Source organism: Sus scrofa, chromosome X (genome assembly GCF_054392235.1).
Source record: "Sus scrofa isolate SSC_HxYL_T2T_F1_AM1 chromosome X, Sscrofa_HxYL_maternal_Yorkshire_Landrace_v2.0, whole genome shotgun sequence".
Lineage (NCBI taxonomy): Eukaryota > Metazoa > Chordata > Mammalia > Artiodactyla > Suidae > Sus > Sus scrofa.
In genome coordinates, this window is record NC_139401.1 from 66655529 (window position 1) to 66669655 (window position 14127).

The 14127-nt window shown below is 37.6% G+C and overlaps 1 protein-coding gene across 6 annotated transcripts in view; it reads right to left on the reverse strand.

Annotated features, from left to right (window-relative positions):
• The window catches only part of TEX11 (testis expressed 11), a 382097-nt gene that overhangs the window by 103097 nt on the left and 264873 nt on the right, over nt 1-14127 (reverse strand). For 5 of the 6 annotated variants that reach the window (XR_014835135.1, XM_003484125.5, XM_085007268.1 and 2 more), the window contains 5 exons: nt 13538-13594; nt 9501-9541; nt 7901-7987; nt 6140-6210; nt 4083-4199 (listed from right to left, as the gene is read on the reverse strand). Coding sequence is in view for 4 of the 6 variants with exons in the window: in XM_003484125.5 (XP_003484173.3) it covers nt 4083-4199; nt 6140-6210; nt 7901-7987; nt 9501-9541; nt 13538-13594 (373 nt within the window). In the remaining 2 variants the exon portion in view is untranslated. Of the gene's footprint in view, nt 1-4082; nt 4200-6139; nt 6211-7900; nt 7988-9500; nt 9542-13537; nt 13595-14127 lie in introns of those variants that run through there. The other variant, XR_014835136.1, reaches the window with a different exon arrangement.

Sequence of the window (14127 nt, forward strand, 5' to 3'; positions counted from 1 at the left end):
TCCGTTGAGAATGTAGGGGGTGGTGGGGGTGGGGGGAGGGGATGCACTGGGAAGCACAGCTTTCAGCTAGCTAGCAGGCCTGTAAGCTTGCTGTGGCGTGGGGGGTATTCTATGGGGACCCACCCCTTCTTCTCTCCCCTCCCCAGCACAGGCACAGACCAGGCTCTTCTCCCAGGTTCCCTCTGATGCGGCTTTCCATTTCCCCGCCCCTAGAGTATTGTTCCCTTCCTCTGCGACAGCTTTGTTTTCTAGTCTCCCAGGCAGTCTCTGCCCCTTCAACTGGTTTCTAGACCTCCCAAGCAGTTTCCGCTCTGCCCCGCCCCCTCAGCCCGGGGACTAACCTCTGGAGCCGAGATCTCGGTGCCCAGCCCCCACCCAGGCGTCCCCAGGCCCCCTCTCGGGGACTAACCTTCAGAGGCGAGGTCTCGGTGCCCAGCCCCCACCCAGGCGTCCCCCTGCCCTTTCTCGGGGACTAACCTTCGGAGGCGAGGTCTTGGTGCCCAGCCCCCACCCAGGCGTCTCAATTTTTGGTGACTCTGCCCGTAGTTCAGATGGTCCATTGGGTTCTTGATCGGCTTTTCCATACTCCAACTTACTGCTACACTCTTCTCTACATCTGGAGATTCCTCCGGTTCGTTTGATCTTTCCCCCGTGTAGGTGACTTTCCGGGGTGCGGGATCCCTTTCTCCTCCGCAGTTCCCTTTTGGGAGCGCCCGTCCCGCTGGGATTCACCTTCTCTCACTCTCCTCTTTTCTCCCGTTCTGCCCAGTAATGTTACGAACTTCTTGCCGTTATTGGAGTTTAGGTTCCTCTGCCAGCGATTGGTTGCTGTTCTGTGCGAGTCATTTATTCTGTAGATGTGCTATTTTGTTGTGTTTGTGGGAGAGGGCGAGCGTGTCCTCCTACTCCTCCGCCATCTTGTCCTCTCTCTGTAGTTAGCTTTTAAATCAGGTTCCCCCATGCTCTACTCATCTCCAGTCCAAGCACACTTTTCAAATCTTTTGATCACACAATACCTGGCCTAATCTGCTGGTTCTTTCCTTAGGTCAAGAATAAGTAATTATCAGATGACCCCATCTCTTTCTTAGCTTTCCCTTTAGTAATCTTGTGAACACACTGTGTGAGCAAGATAGCATCTAAAGAAACATCACCAGGAGTCCACAGGGCTATGAGTTGATCCCCTAGGTCAATGATTAACTGAGATTACTTCCTAGTTTCCCTTTTAAAAACTTTTATGGCTGAGCGGAATCTCTGGAATTGGTTTTAGGGGACACAAGTCTGCCTTCTCTCCAGATTGCCAACTTTCTAAGTAAAAGCAACTTTGTTTTCTACCAACACTTGCCTATCAGGTATTGATTTTCATGTGACAAGCAATTGGATTTGAGTTTGGTAACACTTTGGCTCTGCTACTCCTTTTTTTCCCCTATTTCTTCCTTTAGTAATGGGGATTGTTTGATTTCACAGGTTCATAGCTGGAGAGCAACTTGCCTTGAGTCTTACTCATATCTGGTTTAAATCATATTTAGATGAAACTTTTTTTTTTAGCTGCACCCACAGCATGTCGAAATTCCTGGGCCAGGGATCAAACCCAAGCCACAGCAGAGACCAGAGCCACTGCAGTGATAACACCAGATCCTTAACCTGCTATACCACAAGAGAACTCTAGATGAGACTTTAGATTTCGTCTTTTTAGTCAGTGCTAGAATGAGTCAAGACTTTGGGGCTATTGGGTTGGAGTAAATGTATTTTGCATGAGAGAAGGACCTGAATTGGGGGGTGGGGGGCAGGGATGAAATGCTATGGTCTGAATGTGTGCCCCCCAAATTTATTTGTTGAAATCCTAACCCCAAAGGTGAAAGTATTAGTAGGTGGGCCTTTTGGGAAGTGCCGAAGTCATGAGAATGGAGTCCGCGTGAATGGAATTCATGTCTCTCCTAGTCCTTTCCACCATGTGAGGACAGAATGAAAAGGTGCCAGCTATGAATAAGGAAGAGGGCCCTTACTAGATAACGTGACCATGCTAATACTGTGATCTTGGACTTCCAGCATCCAAAACTGTGAAAAATACATTCGTGTTCTTTATAAGCTACCCAGACACAGTCTGTGGTATTTTGTTACAATATCTCAAACAGATTAAGACACAGTACTTGGAAAGAAATTGATGGTTATAAAAGCTGATATTACAAAAAGAGGTATCTCAAATCAATAACCTAAACTTTTACCTTAAGAATCTTGGAAAAAAAGAGCAACTAAACCTTAAGTAATCAGAAGGAAGAAAATAATAAAAATTAGAATGAGAATTAGAGATTAGAAACGTAATAGGAAATAAAACAACCCAAAAGTTGGTTCATGAAAAATATTTTAAAAAATCTATAAACTTTTATATACACTGATGAAGAAGAAAAGAGTGAAGACACAAATGACTAAAATTAAGAGTGAAAGATGGGACATCATTACCAACCTTACAGAAATAAAAAGGATGATTATAAGAGAATACTATGAACAATGTAAGCCAAAAATTAGATAACTTAGATTGTAATGGACACATTTCTAGAAATAAAAATACTGAAACTGACTCAAAAAGAAATAGAAAAAAATGGAATAGACAACAAAAAAGAAGTACAAAGTTTATACTCTGAAAAAATGCAATATTATTGAAAGAAATTAAAGACCAAAATAAATGGAAAAATACCCCATGTTCTTAGGTTAGAGGACTTAATATTGCTAGGATTTCAATATTCTCCAAACTGATCTATACAGTCAGTGCAATCCCTATCAAAGTCCCAGTTGGCTTCTTTTGCAGAAATTGACATGTTGAACCTAAGAAGATTCAAGGGATGGAGAATAGCCAAAACAATCTTGAAAAAGGACAAAGTTAGAAGACTAATATATCCCTATTTCAAAACTTACTACAAAGCCACAATAATCAAAACAGTGTGCTATTGCCAAAAGGATAGAAATAGATATCAATGGAATAGAATTGAGGTTCTAGAAATAAGCATTCTTATTTACGGTCAATTGATTTTCAACAAAGGTACCTAAATAATTCAAGAGGAGTCTTCAACAAATGGTCCTGGAGTAACCGGACTTGCAAATGCAAAGGAATAAAGAAGGACCCCTAACACATAACATACACAAAATTAACTCAAAATGGATCACAGGCCTAAATGTAAGAACTAAAAATACAAAACTCTTAGAAGAAGAAAACAGGGGTGAACCTCCATGACCTTGCATTAGGCAATGGTCTTAGATATGCACAAAAAGCACAAGCAACAACATCAAAAACAAAGAATATGGGCATCATCAAAACTAAAAATGTTTCTGTTTCAAAGGGCACTAACAAGAAAGGGAAAAGACAACCTACATAATTGGAGAGAATAATTGCAAATTATATCTGATAAGAATTTAAATATCAAGCATATATAAAGAACTATTAGACTCAATAATAAAAATACAAATAACTCCATAAAAAATGGGCAAAAAAATCTCAGTAAACACTTTCCAAAGAAGGTATATAAATGACAAATGAGTACACGAAAAGATGCTCAACATTTTCTGTCATTAATAATACCATTGTTAGTAATCAGGGAAATGCGAAAAAAAAACTTCAAAAAGATACCATTTCACATTTGACTAGATGGCAATAATCCAAAGGACATAATAGTAAGTGGTGGCAAGGAGGTGAAGAAAATGGAACCCTCATCTAGTGCTGATGGGAATGTAAAATGGTGCAGCTGTTTGGAAAATAGTCCAGCAGTTCCTCAAATGATTAAACATAGAATTGCCATATGACCCAGCAGTTCTACTGTAGGTGGAGATGATGAAGATAGAGAATATTTAAAACAGATTCAGAAAGAGTAGTCTATGGGAAAGAACATTTTAAAAGAAGAGCTATTCAATCTTTTTAAAAGAAGAGACCGAGCCAAATGTGGAATTAGCTATTACAAATCTTTGAAATCAAGATGCTGCTAGAATGGAGGAAAGGATTCTCTAAAGAGAATCAAAAAGAACTGCATCAGGGAAGGAAAACATACCAAACAGCACACTGAATTCTTGTGTTTTCTTTGAAGATTGCACATTACCTGTTCAAAAGTTGTTGAAGCTCTTCTCCCTTGCTCTAGATCCACTGCAGCTGCCATAAGTAAACATGTTTTCTGTGCAATCAAAATTACTTGATCTGAAGGACAAAACTGGGACAGCTGATAAGAAAAAACCAGAACATCAATGAATAGTGAGAATTGTGCCAGGTGAACACAAACAATCAGAATGAAAATCAGCAACATCCTGTCTGAATGAGAAAATTCAGCTGGAAAAGCACATCTTACCTTAAAAATGATATAGACTATAACACTGATTTACAGTTTTAATTTTACATTACTTTCTATTGTTTTTTAGCACCTTTCTAGAGATTAAAAAACTTCATTTCTTCACAATTTTCTTATCTTTTCCAGTTACAAGTTCTGTCATTTGGCTCTGTATTTCTATGCAGTGATTTACTTCTTGGTTTATGTTGTAATTTCTAAGTGATTTCCCCCCTGGCAAATAGATTTCCCCTTTGCATTGAACAGAGCTGAAACTAGTCCATATATTGTTCAAGGTTGAAAGAGACAATGTCAAATCTTGACCAGAATTAGGTATAATCTTGTCTTCTGGCTTTGGAAAAATGCCAGCATTGTTACTACAATAAAACTCTATGGAGTTCCCGTTGTGGCTCAGTGGTTAACAAATCCGACTAGGAACCATGAGGTTGCGAGTTCGATCCCTGGCCTTGCTCAGTGGGTTAAGGATCTGGCATTGCCCTGAGCTGTGGTGTAGGTCACAGAGTGGCTCGGATCCTGCATTGCTGTGGCTCTGGTGTAGGCTGGCACCTACAGCTCCGATTCGACCCCTAGCCTGGGAACCTCCATATGCCACGGGTGAGGCCCTAGAAAAGACAGAACCCCCCCCCCAAAAAAACCCCCAAAACCCCAAACTCTTGACTACTTAAGGATTCTAACATGGAATCCTACTAGTGCTATGACAAATGTCAAAACTAAAACTAATGTATTTCACCTAATTAAAATGGCAATTATAACTAAACTTTCAAAGTTTATTTCTTAATTTCCCCAAATATTTAGTGATCATAATCATCAACATCATTTAACTAATAGCATTTCAAGACATCCAATCTCTTTACATCTCAGGTAACTCGTATATCATATGAGGGAGTTGTACTAGATTATCTCTATAGTTTTTTCCAGTTCTAGAACATTTAATCTAACTCAGCATATTAGAACTGTATACTCCAAAAATTGTAAAAGGGATATTCTTTACCACCTCTCCTTTCATCCTCTCATTAACACTTGTTCCTTTTTCTGGCATTTAACCTCTACCTTGGAGGCTAGCAACTATTTTTATTAAAAAAAATTGTTTAATGGCCACGCCGGCAGTATATGGAAGTTCCCAGGCTAGGGGCTGAATCAGAGCTGCAGCTGCTGGCCTACACCACAGCCACAGCAACACCAGATCCAAGTCACATCTGTGACCTACACCACAGCTTGATGTAAGGTTGGATTCTTAACCCACTGAGCGAGGCCAAGGATCAAACTTGCATCCTCACAGAGACAACCCTGGGTCTTTAACCTATTAAGCCACAATGAGAACTCCCTAACAAATATTTTTAAATGTTTATAATTATAAAACAATCTCACAAATCCTTATTTACAGAACCTACCCTCAGAAAAATTATAAAGTAGGTCCAAGCTTCTTAGCATTTTGTATGCCTATAGATTTACTCATAAACCTTCCTAATGTTTGCTACTTGTCAACTTCTTAGAGTATTCCCTCCTAAAGATAGGTATATTTTGATATAGGACTCTAGGAGACTGAAATTCCTTCAAAGACAAAGGAGTAAGTCTCTCATGGTAGAACTTTAGGCTCCAAGATGGTTGTGATATTTTGGCATGGGGAGAACTGCCTCATATTCTAATATTATACCCTTTAAGGATCAAATTCTCCTTAGGTCATTCCTGCTTAAACATATATTAAAAGTTCCTGGATTAAAAGCCAGTCTTGCTCTATACTTAGCCCTTGACTATAGCCATAGTGGTCATATCCTTGTTGTGGTCCATAAATGAGATATTTGATAGAAGATATTTACCTTATAAGAAAGTATGAAAAACTCTCTCATTGTCACTGGGTCTTTGTCACATTGCACAGCCAAGTTCCAAGCTGAAAGTTAACATAAAATAACATATCTATGAAAATCTACTGTTTAATCTGTACTATTATAATCTCCACTCCTATTAATATACTAATGAGTTTCTCAGGGGTTAAAAACCTAATTTTAGGTTTTTAGAGAAATTATTTCCAGGTAAATTGAGAGATTTCTGTCACTTCCAATCTTTAATTCTAAGACAAGGACCAATGGAAGTAGTGTTGAACTTTTTAAAACTGGGAATATATAATAAATTCTTGGTTGGCACAAATCCATCAAAAAAATAAGGATCACAATGAGTTCACCAACTTTAGTTGGTGAAAGTTAAAATTCAGTGAAGAACAGGTGCACCAGAATTAAGGATTGAGGAAAATTGATGTAAAGATTCACATCTTTCATAGACCAGTAGAAGCTCCATTAGGCAACACTCAGCATGGTGGAAAATCTTGGAAAATCAAATTAGGCAACACTCCATTAGGCAACACTCAGCATGGTGGAAAACCTTGGAAAATCAAAATTAAAATTCAGTAAAAGAAGTACTGGAAAATAACTCTTTAAACTTCCAAAAGGTCAGAGTCATTAAACCTTTCTTAGTTTAAATGTTTTTTATTTTGCATTATTTGCATAAGTTTCCCAAAAGCCAGACTGCTGTATTTATTCCCTTTTCTCCTAGATTAGAGCCTCAATAAAGCCCATAAAGCAGAAAAATGTCCATACAGAACCAATTTACTTCATGACATTGCTTCTTAATTGCTCTTGCTTACTTATCACTGTAATGACTGCTTCCACAATTTTATAAACATTTTTACTGAAACAGAACCTACATAAATTACACAATTCATAATTGTACATACAGCTTGATGAGTTTTCACAAAGTGTATATATCCAGGTAACTAATGCAGATCAAGAAAGATCTTGATCATTATCAGGAAACCCAGAGGCAATCCCACCTATCCTCTTTAAGCACAACTCCCTTCAAGGGTAACCACTATCCTGAGTTCTAATACCCTAAATCAGTTTTGCCTGTTTTTTTTTTTTTGTTTGTTTGTTTTACTGTATGTAAGTGGAACCATGCAGTAGATACTCAATGCCTTCTTTTACTTCTTTTACTCAACATCATTTTCGTGAGATTCATTCATAGTGTTTCATGCAGTTCATTTTTAAAAAAAAATTGTAGTTGATTCACAACGTCCTGTCAATTTCTGCTGTACAGCAAAGTGGCCCAGTCATACATATATATACATTCATTTTTTCACATTATCCTCCATCATGTTCCATCACATGTGATCAGATATAGTTCCTTGGGCTGTACAGGAGAATATCATTGCCTTATGTAGTTCATTTTTTTGATGAATCATATTTAGAAATAAATTGGGCATTCTAGCCCAAATTTATGAGCATAACCTTGGGCACCTGCAGTTCTAATTCATCATTTTATTCTTAGATCTATTTCTAAAGAAAAGGAAGAAAACTTATATTTAATGAGTACCTAGTATATCCCAGATACATACACTGTTTCATTTAAAGCTCTTAATAACCCTGTGAAGAATGTATAATTGTCCCCATTTTATAAATAATGAAACTGAGATTAAGCAAGTTATTCTTGTACCCATAGCTACAAATGAAAGAGCCAGAATTTGAATCCACATCTGTCTGATCCTACCACCCCACGATGTTTCCCATAGCCACATAATTTCCTTTTACCTATTTTTCGAAACCAATGAGCTTCATTAGTCCTTGAGTCTGAAGGCAAAGCTCTTCTATCAAAACACTGACCAAGTTTCAGGAGTGCTGCATCAAACAGGAAAATTTGATACTTGAGGTCTTTTACTTTATACTCTAGCAATATTGTTGATCCTGCTTTAAAAACATGAGTATGAATTTTGAAAGTTCTTTTTTTGTGTGTGTGCATGGGTGCATACCAAAAGTAATTAAAATGACAAAAAGCATTATCAAGCTCCAAGGAGCTGGTAACTCAAACTTTGGGGAACAAACACAACTTTGGAGAGATTTGTAATTTTAATTAGAGCAATTATTCACCACCTGAGGTAGAAAGATATGATTTATGTTTAAGGAAATAAAGAATAGGAATAATTATTTTAAAAACTGAAATGGAGATTGAGAATTGGAAGAACATTGATAGGTTGGCATAATATTTACTGAGCTCTTATAGTAAGCATAGTATAGAACTAGAATGTGTTGTCATCATCAGGAAGCATTTATTACACACTCATGTGCTCTTCTGAGAGATAAGAATGCCAACAGCAACCTTTTTCTCTTTTGAAAAGCTTTGGTTTCTAAACCATTTTGCTACATTTAACACCCTGTTTAATTTGAGGTATAAAATTCAACCAATGCAATAGATGGAATAGAATTTCTAAAATATGGATTTTTGTTGTTTTAGATATAAGGAAATAGGTACATGGACAGTAGAAATGGGAAGACCTATTAATAAGGCAAAAGGAATATCGTGAAAGAAAGGATGGAGTTGGAAAAAGGAATCTGATGTAGCTACGAAGTTAGCTGAATGAAGTGGACTGGGAGGAATTATTAGTAGATAGAGGAGATAACACAGGCTTGGATGGATAGATGGACAGCTTCACAATAACAGTAAATAATCTGAATTTGATTCAGAGAACATGAAAATTAGCAGGGTTTAGAATATTTTTGTCTTGGAGTTCCCATCGTGGCTCAGTGATTAACAAATCCAACTAGGAATCATGAGGTTGCGGGTTCGATCCCTGGCCTTGCTCAGTGGGTTAAGGATCCGGTGTTGCCGTGAGCTGTGGTGTAGGTTGCAGGCACGGCTCAGATCCTGCATTGCTGTGGCTCTGGCATAGGCCAGAGGCTACAGCTCTGATTAGACCCCTAGCCTGGGAACCTCCATATGCTGCAAGTGCGGCCCTAGAAAAGACGAAAAAACAAAACAAAACAAAACAAAAACCCAAAAGACAAAAAAAAAAAAAGAATATTTTTGTCTTGATCCTTTTTCACCTGTGCAATGCATAGGTTCGGACCAAGTGACAATAAAAATGGAAAGAAGGAAGGAAGGGAGGGAGATGTCTTTAAAACAAACTGGAATAAAAACAGAGCTGAAATAACATTTGGAGATGAATGCTAGTGATGACAAACTTTTCTCTGCTTTTGAATAAAGAAACCAGGTAGACTACTGTGACAAACATTAATAAAAGCATGAGGCTTAGCTCAAGCATGAAACCTGGGTCAGTGTGCTCAATGTACTTGGAGAATTTAATAGAGGATAGAGGCAAGATGAAGGAGTGAAAATAACCAAGGAGATATTTACCTGTATTTAAGCAAGTCAAAAGTCTATCCATTTCCTTCTTTCTAAAAAATAAAGAAAATAGTGTTTTTCTACTTTGCAAAGCTTTACTACAGAAAAGTACCAAAAAGAGACTATATTTGTGCCTAAGAGTTATTCAAGTAAAATGCAAAATTGTGAACTCTGTTCAAGGCTCCAACCTATCATTTCAACACTGTTTTTCCCCACTATAAGATACTGTTCCTCATCCCCAGGATTTTTTTTCTCTCTTCCCCTTCTACATCTACTCTCGAGCAAAGGATTTAAATGACTGATAAGGCTTTATATTACAGGGTCATAGAATTTGAGAGCAGGTAGTGATCTCTGTGATTTTCAAGCTTTTTTTTTTTGAAGAGGGGGAACTGGAACCTGTGATTCAAATACAATTTTATAAAAGTCTAGTATACAAGAAGAGATAAAAGTGTAGCTGCTCTGGTTGAGCCAGTGGTGGGTGGAGGCATAGAGTCTCAGCTTCCTCTAAGTTCCTGAGGTACTGCCACATAATTTCCAGTGTTCTGAGGAATATAGTTTAAAAACTACTTATCCATACCCTTCATTTTACAGATGAGTAAACAGATCTGGAAATGGGAGATGATTTGTCTAAGGTCATTCAATTAATGACAATGTCAAGACTACCACCCAGGTTTCTTGACCCTTTGTCAAGCTTCTTTAAGGGGTACATAAATTTTAACAAAGGAAAATCCCATTATGCTTAAACAAAGGATTGAATATGGAAGTATTGCTAAACATAGGAAGTAGTGTAGAACATACTATAAGACTTAGCTTATCAGGAGAATGTCTAGTACTACACAACACAGACTGTACTTCAGGAAAAGTAGCAGCTTTCTTAGGTATAAATATTAGACATCTGCTTTATAAAGTAACTTCTAACAGTAAATTTTATTAATCTGAATTTCAGCTGAGCTAAAGTTGACTTCTTCATTATTTAACTCAGTGACTATATAAAATAAGTGGGAGGGTCCATTAATGCAAATAAATAGTACAAATAAGAATGAGGTTATATAAAGGGACGTATAGTCTATTTAAGAGACAAACTGCTTTCAAAAATTTTCGCACATGAATTGCTAATAATTAGATAGATACTGTAATTGAAAGCCGCAAGATTTTTAGAAGAGGACAGAACCTTAGAAATTATCCATTTCAGCTTCTTTTATTTAACAGGAGAGAAAATAAAGTTTAGAGAAGTTAAATAGCTGTTATTGCCTAAGGTAAACCAGAAGTTAGTGAAATAGCTAAAACCAGAATTCAGTTCTCTGATTCCTCCCACTGAATTAAGTTTCTTTTCTTTTTCTTCTTTTTCTTTTCTTTCTTTTTTTTTTTTTTTTTTTTTTTTAGGGCTGCACCTGCGGCATATGGAGGTTCCCAGGCTAGGGGTCAAATCAGAGCTACAGCTGCTGGCCTACACCACAGCCACAGCAACATGGGATCTGAGTCATGTCTGCGACCTATACCACAGTTCATGGCAACACTGGATCCTTAACCCACTGAGCGAGGCCAGGGATCCAACCCACATCCTCATGGATACTAGTAGGGTTTGTTACTGCTGAGCCATGAGGGGAACTCCAGGCTTTTTTTTCTATCTTAGCCTAATCTATTTGTTAAATCAGGTCCTGACCTCTACCTGAAAACACTGCCAATAGATGTTCTTTATTATTATATTTACTTGAAAATAATAAAAGTATATTTAAAAATATTCTGTAATTTAAATTTATCATTAATTTAAACAAGATCTCTTTCCTTTTCTCCATGTTTTAATGAGTGGGATTTGACTATCTATCACAATTACATGGAATATCAAGTAACGTGTAAGTCCAGTGTTAAAGATCTTCTTGTAAAGAATTGATATTCATTTAAATAAATTGAGTAGCTATTATGTGTCAGATACTATCCCAGGTTCCAAAGATACAAAGATAAGTACAAAGGTCCTACCCTTCAAGGAGCTCTTACAATCCAGTAGCTATCTACGTACAGTCTCTGAGTTTCCTTTTTTGTTTTTTAATTTTATTGTTGAAAACTTCAAAGATGTCTAAACGTTAACAGATGAGAGAATCCCCATGTATCTACAGCCCAGCTTCAAAAATTATTAATTCATCATCAATTTTATATCAATGATACCTCCACCTACTCCCTCCTCTCCTATATTATTTTGAAGCAAATTTCAGACATCACATCATTTCATCCATAAATATTTTAAGATGGATCTAAAAATAGGAAAGGATTCTTTAAAAAAACATAACTATGCAACCATTAAATGCCTAAAAGTTAATTTCTTTTTTTTTTTTTTTTGGCTTTTTGCTATTTCTTGGGCCACTCCCGCGGCATATGGAGGTTCCCAGGCTAGGGGTCGAATCAGAGCTGTAGCCACCGGCCTACGCCAGAGCCACAGCAACGCGGGATCCAAGCCGCGTCTGCAACCTACACCACAGCTCACGGCAACGCCGGATCGTTAACCCACTGAGCAAGGGCAGGGATCGAACCCGCAACCTCATGGTTCCTAGTCGGATTCGTTAACCACTGCGCCACGACGGGAACTCCTAAAAGTTAATTTCTTTTTTTTTTTTTTTTGTCTTTTGTCTTTTTTGTTGTTGTTGTTGTTATTGTTGCTATTTCTTGGGCCGCTCCTGCGGCATATGGAGGTTCCCAGGCTAGGGGTTGAATCGGAGCTGTAGCCACCGGCCTACGCCAGAGCCACAGCAACGCGGGATCCGAGCTGCGTCTGCAACCTACACCACAGCTCACGGCAATGCAGGATCCTTAACCCACTGAACAAGGGCAGGGACCGAACCCGCAACCTCATGGTTCCTAGTCGGATTCGTTAACCACTGCGCCACGACGGGAACTCCTAAAAGTTAATTTCTTAATATGATCAAACATTTGGTAATTATTCAAATTTCTAATCATCTTAATTTTTTTTTTTGTCTTTTTGTCATTTTTTGGGCTGCTCCCGCGGAATATGGAGGTTCCCAGGCTAGGGGTCTAATCGGAGCTGCAGCTGCCAACCTACGCCAGAGCCACAGCAACACGGGATCCGAGCCATGTCTGCAACCTGCACCACAGCTCATGGCAACGCCAGATCCTTAACCCACTGAGCAAGGGCAGGGATCGAACTCGCAACCTCATGGTTCCCAGTCGGATTTGTTAACCACTGCACCACGACGGGAACTCCAATATTTTTTTTTAGATAGTTTTTTGAGTACCCTTTGAATGGATTTATAGAGCATGTAAAGAAGTGGCAAAATTTATCGTAAATGTTTGGGTAAAATTTGTAGTATGAAAAAAGTTGTGTCATCAATCTAATATTATCTCAGTCATAGATAGTTCCCAAAGAATTTAACTGAAAAAGTATATTGCCTCCAGGAACAAATATACAAAGTGAAAAAGAAGTAGTGATACACTATTACAGAGTTTTTGTCCAAGCAGAGAAAATAGAGATGGGTGATATTTCTCTGGAAGTTATCTGTAATAGAATTGAATTCTCTTTTTAATTATTAGGAAGAAGTGAATTTTATGAATGAAAAATGGGTGGGTGGTCCAATTTTTCCACAAATTAAGTTCTTTATATCTTATGCCACAGAAACTGTGAGCAGAAAGATATTTGAATACTACTAGCTGAGCTGATATAGAATCAGAAGCCAACCAGGTTATATATGTTTCTGTGGGAAAGTAAGAGATATGCCCATATTGAAGCCTCCTGTTAAGAAATGGGAAAACAGATGCAATATCATAATGAAATAAGTGCTAATATTATTGAGGGCATGGTGAGTACCTAGCACTCTTCTAAGTATTTTAAAGATATTTATTCATCAAGTCATCACAGCAACCTCATAAGGCAGGTATTATTATACCCATTTTACAGATGGGGAAACAGAAGCCCAGGTTACACATCTAATAAGCAGCAGAGCCAAAATATGATTCTCAGAAGACCTTACCTCTCAGTATAAGGTTTCTAGTGATATTTTTTCTAATGATAAATACATCATTTCTATTGAATTATAACTTACTTGTTTTCAGAGTCTGTCATTTGAGAAACTCCTGGAAGAATAAGACGACACAAACACCTGCATGATAAAGTAAAATAAAAAAATGATGCTTAAGAAGAAACATAAGAAAGAATATATACCGAATTATTAATCTTGATTACTCCAGGAGGCAGACGTGAGAAAAGAGAGAGTAAAAATGAAATTAATTATTTTATTTATAGATCTTAATGGTTGTTATGAGAATATATACCAATTTTACAATTTTAGAAGAGTAATTTAATAAAATAATTTTAAAACAAAAGTGTTGCTTAGATAAAATTTTAAACAGTTCCACAGTTTCTATCATTGCCCCAAATCACCTGTTTGAACATCATGTATAGTGTACAAGTCTTTACATTTTTCTTTCTATAAAGGAAACTAGAACTGGCCTTTGGGTTCTATGTAAACTAGGATGGCTATTTTTTTAAGGGATCTGGCAGCATAATGACAAACTGACAAAATAAGGTAGTTTGTAAAATTTAAAATCCTAAAAATCTTTGTTTTTTTTGGCCATGTCCATGGCATGTGGAAGTTCCCAGGCCAGGGACTGAACCTGTGCCACAGCAGTAACT